Raw genomic sequence first — 5,334 nt, 5'->3', positions numbered from 1 at the left:
TGTCGTCACCTGGAGAGGAATAACATACAGAAGGGCTCGTTTACAGGAAGCCCCGCTCAATCCGCCATTACTCGACCTTAGTCCTTCAGACCCTTAATCCTTCAGATTTTTCAGACCCTTAATCTCTGACTTTTCAGACCCTAACCCTCTCATATTTTCAGACCCTTAATCTCTGACCTTTCAGACCCTTAATCTCTGACCTTTCAGACCCTTAATCCTTCAGATTTCCAGACTAATTTCCCCAGCATTTGACTGGTAAACGCTCATTTTGGACCCTGGTCCAACATGATGCTCGCATCGTCCCCCTGTCCCGCGGGGGTCTGTCTCACCTGTGCGTTTCCGGGGGCTGAGCGGGAGTCGCTTGGGGGGGCCGGAGGGCGTGGGGAGGCCGGAGGACGGCGGCTGGGCTGCGGGGCGTCTGGGCGAGAGGGGGAACAGGCGGATGACTTCTCCTGTCGGCGAGAGCAGGGCGGGCTGCTCGGCGGGACGCCTCGGGGACAGCGGTCCGATCCGGGTCAAGACCGGGGACAGCGGTCCGATCCGGGTCAAGACCGGGTCCAGGGTCTTGGTCGGGGACTTTTCTCCCGCCTTGGAGCGAGAGGAAACTCGGCAGGATTTACGGCGAGGGAAGGACAGCGTGGGCTGGACCCGGCCGTGGGAGCGCGTGCTCGGCATGTCGCGTTCAACCTGAAACAGAGAACCTCCGTTAGAACATAGAGCGATGCAGAATTAACGTGGACATTACCAAGATCATCCGTCAGAACATAAAGCGATGCAGAATTAACGTGGACATTACTTGACTTGAACCACTGGTTCTCTTAGTATGTTTTAATACTTTCTTTTCTTTATACTCCATATTTATTGTTTCTGACATTGTCACTTTTTTATCTTTAATAATATAAAATATACTATAAATCCCACACATGGGGAACCGAGAGAGAGAGAGAGAGAGAGAGAGAGAGAGAGAGAGAGAGAGAGAGAGAGAGAGAGAGGAAGAGAGATGAGAGAGAGGAGATGGGAGGAGAGCAAGAGAGAGAGAGAGAGAGTGAGTGAGTGAGTGAGTGAGTTGATGTGAGTGAGTGAGTGTGTGTGTGTGTGCTGCCCATGGAAAGGCGCCCCCCCGAGCAGTTGGGGGTTTGGTGCCTTGCACAAGAGCACCTTGGCAGTGCCCAGCTACCAGTCCACCACCATAGCTTTGGTATGGTTTACCCAGTATTTCAGCCCATTAGTTCCTGACTTTAATCCTAGAGTTTTGTATTTTATTCGGGTTTGGAAAAAACAAAACACAGTAGCAACGTTTTCCTTTGGATTCCTTAACTTGTCTGGGATGAAAAATCTGCAAAAAATTTTAATTTATTTTTCTACCAGCAAAGTTACACGTCGTCCTACAACTGAAGTTTCGAGGTGTTTCGTCTCATGCAGCGGTGGAAGGAGGTCTTCATTAAGTCTTCTTCTTACTGAATATAATAAATAAACAAACAGCTATAGATAGATATAGATAGATATTTAGATAGATATTTTGTTTATTAGTCCCCAATGGGGAAATTACTGCACTACACTCTGTGTACACACTTTTTGTTAGTACTCACACACAGGCCTGAAATACACACACATGCCCAGGACCTATACATGCACTATACATGGAGAGATGTCAGAGTGAGTGGGCTGCCAGCTGAACCAGCGCCCTGAGCGGTCGGGGGGTACGGTGCCTTGCTCAAGGGCACCTAGCAGTGCCCAGGAGGTGAACTGGCATCTCTCCAGCCACCAATCCACGCTCCCAACTTTTTGGGTCCATACGGGGATTTGAACCAGTGACCCTCCGGTTCCCAACCCAACTCCCTATGGACTGAGCTACTGCCACCCACCCAGCTATGAAGACACACGCGTGACTCAACACACATGTTCTTATTGTTATTATTACACCTGCACCACCTGATAATGTTGTTTCTCTCCCTGTTCTTTTCATTTACCCCACACACTATATCTTTGTTACCTGTATTTATATTTTCTCCATTACAAGTATTTACTTTTTCAATATTATTTATGGTCACAGGTGAGTATAACTTATATTCTGGTTACCTACTTTTGCATTGTTACTTTAATTACATATTCAGTTTAATTTTAACGTCACTTACTTACACTGCTATATTGTTGTTGTTTTTGTACTATGGCAACCGCACTTTACTTAACAAAACCTTTATTAGACGCCACTTTACTTCGGTCTTTACCTTCTGCTCATTGTCTGCTGTTTGCCTGTTTTTTTGTGTGTTTACTTGTTTGTTTTTTAGCTTTTATTGTAGAAAATGCTGCTGTAACAAGGGAGTTTCCCCGCTGTGGGATGAATAAAGTATTATCTAATCTAATCTTATTGTTATCTTTATACTGTCTTCTATACTGTATTCTTGCTAAAAAAACTGATGCTGGAAATTTCACTATCCTTGCGGGAGTCATCCCAAAAAGAAGTCTACGTGGAGACACTGAGTCCTAATTTAAGTCTTTTAATTAAGTTAATTAAGTATTAAAAGTCACCATGAAAATACTCTTTATAGTAAAAGTCCTGGATGTAGTTCAGCTATGATATAAAAGACTGGAAGGTACAATATTTACCTCTGAGATAGAAGTATAAAAGTAGCATAACAGGAAAATATTTACATTACTTTTACATTAATTTCCATTAATTTAATTTTTTTACATTGAAAATTGTTCCACAGTACAATAGTGGAGTAAAAGTTCTTAGTTTAGTAGTACTATTTAAATGAAATACACCTTATAAAAACACAATAAATACGTAAAACTACATCTTATAGTCGCATTTTGTGGTTTTACACGACCAAATGTTAAAGTACGTCGCGTGTAAACGTAAAAATTACAATAAAGTTTCGGGGAATTGAATGCAGCCGAATCGGAATTTAAAGTTCCTACAAGTCGATTTAACGTCACGATAAGCGTCATATTAGCTTAAAACAACTATGAAATGGCTTGGATGATATAAACCTACTGATTTTAGGAGTTTGTGGTACTTTAACCCAGATACAGTCATATTTATCGCGCGCAGGACAGACAATACGGCGTAATGGCGCCAATCCAGCAGACAGCCAAACGGCGGCGTTTACATAAATAAATCCACATTTCCGCATTATAATGACTGTAGTTTCACCTAAAACACGTCGTGTTAACATTAGGATCACGCTAAAGGGAAAAACAAATCGTTAAAACGCGGATAAGAGTTTAAATTTAGACGAAAAACTAAGAAAAACAAACCAACTCTAAAGAAGAAGACGAAGAAGAAGTGCTCTCTTCCGGTTACGATTAACAAGCGTAGGTCACGTTTTACCGCTTAAATCAAAGCGTGAGGGATAAATTTACCTTTTTACAAGTGGTCAGAAGTCTTCTCAGGAACGAGTGGAGTGTGTTATCTTCTCCTGAAGCCCTCTGCGTCTCTCTTTCCCTCTTCTGCCGCACACTTGCGCCAAATCTCGCGGAACCTCCTCTCGGACCAGCTGTATTTCCCGCTGCTGCGCGCTGATTGGTCGCCAAAACAGCGTCTTCCATTCTCATTGGCTCGTGGTTGCCAGCGGATGTTACGACAGAAGCCGGCAGGTTAAGGTGGCGGGAGTTTCAATAGAAGCTGGTTTTGGCGGAATGTAATTTTCCCGGGAACTTCAGTGCTGTTTTGTTACGTCATTCTTTGACCCTCGTGTTGTCCTCGTGTCAAATTGACCCGTTTTCGTGTATCAACGTTCTGCTTTCATTAATTTTATTTTATATTAAAAAACAAAAGTACAAAAGTCATTTTACATCAACATACATACATTGTCCCCATGTTGTCCCCATGTTGTCCTCATGTTGCCTCCTGTCCTATGTGTCGTCATGTTGTCCTGTTTCTCGGTTGTCCCATGTTGTCTCAGTTGTTTCATGTTGTCCTCATGTGTCCCCATGTTGTCCTCATGTTGTACTCATGTCCCCATGTTGTCGCTCATGTTGTCCTCATGTGTCCCATGTGTCTGTTCCTTGTTGTCCCCATTGTGTACCTCAGTTGTCCCCATGTTGTCCTCATGTTGTCCCTCGTTGTCCCATGTTCCCATGTTGTCTTCATGTTTCCTCATGTGTCCTCATGTTGTCTTAGGTTGTCCTCATGTTGTCCCCATGTTGTCTTCATGTTGTCCTCATGTTGTTCATGTGTGTCATGTTGTCTTCATGTTGTTCCTCATGTTGTCCCCATGTTGCCTTCATGTTGTCCTCATGTGTCACCCATGTTGTCCCCATGTGTCTCATGTTGTCCTCATGTTGTCCTCATGTTGTCCTATGTGTCTCATGTTGTCCTCATGTTGTCCCCATGTTGTCTTCACATGTTGTCTTCCATGTTGTCCCTCATGTTTGTCCCCCATGTTGTCGTTCATGTCTCCTCATGTTGTCTCATGTGTCTCAGTGCCTCATGTGTCCATGTTGTCTCATGTTGTCTCCCATGTTGTCACCTCTGTTGTTCATATGTTGTCTCATGTTGTCTGTCATGTTGTCCTCATGTTGTCCATGTTGTCTTCAGTTGTCTTCATGTTGTCATCATGTTGTCTTCATGTTGTCTCAATGGGGTTTGCATTGCCATTCATGTTTGTCTTCATGTTGTTCTTCCCATGTGTCCTCATGTTGTCTCATGTTGTCTTCATGTTGTCTCCATGTTGTTGGTGTCTCATGTTGTCTTCATTTGCCCCATTTGTCTTCATTGTCTCATGTTGTCTCTCATGTGTCTTCATGTTGTCCTCATGTTGTCCTCCTGTGTCTCATGTGCCTGCCTGTTGTTTCATGTTGTCTCATGTTGTCCTCATGTTGTTCATTTCGTCTCTGCATGTGCTCCATGTTTCCTCATGTTCCTTCATGTTGGCCTTCATGTTTCCTCATGTTGTCCTCATGTTGCCTTTCATTGTTGGTCAATCATGTTGCCTTCATGGTCCTATGTGATCATGTTGCCTCAGTGTCTTCTGTTGTCCTCATGTTGTCTTCATGTTGTCCTCATGTTGTCTTCATCATGTTGTCCTCATGTTGTCCTCATGTTGTCCCCATGTTACCTTCACAGGAGAAACAGAGATGACCTTACTACGTAATGTTACTTCAGTAATGTTTTTAATGCAGGACTTGTACTTGTACTTGAGTATTTTCACAGTGTGGTACTAGTACTTTAACTGCAGTAAAGGATCTGAGTACAAACAGTAAGTTATTTAGTAAAAACAGCGATATTTTGAATGGACTCTGGTACAAACAAGTTCGCCACGCTAACCCTCGTGTTGTCTTACCGTCAACATTGAAAATGAACACTTTTTAATCAATGTTTTTAACTTT

General features: G+C 43.2%; 1 protein-coding gene across 1 annotated transcript in view; it reads right to left on the bottom strand.

The window, feature by feature from the left end:
- The window catches only part of cdc6 (cell division cycle 6 homolog (S. cerevisiae)), a 15,377-nt gene extending 11,833 nt beyond the window's left edge, over positions 1-3,544 (bottom strand). The window contains exons 1-2 of the mRNA XM_032516522.1: positions 3,367-3,544; positions 330-687 (exon numbers count right to left, since the gene is read on the bottom strand). Of these exons, the coding sequence (XP_032372413.1) occupies positions 330-675 (346 nt within the window). The 5' untranslated portion in view covers positions 676-687; positions 3,367-3,544. The remainder of the gene's footprint in view (positions 1-329; positions 688-3,366) is intronic.
- Positions 3,545-5,334: the final 1,790 nt, after the last annotated feature.

The sequence above is a fragment of the Etheostoma spectabile genome, chromosome 5, assembly GCF_008692095.1.
Source record: "Etheostoma spectabile isolate EspeVRDwgs_2016 chromosome 5, UIUC_Espe_1.0, whole genome shotgun sequence".
Classification (NCBI taxonomy): domain Eukaryota; kingdom Metazoa; phylum Chordata; class Actinopteri; order Perciformes; family Percidae; genus Etheostoma; species Etheostoma spectabile.
Note: the sequence above shows the minus strand (reverse complement) of the source record. Positions and strands in the feature narration are given on the sequence as shown.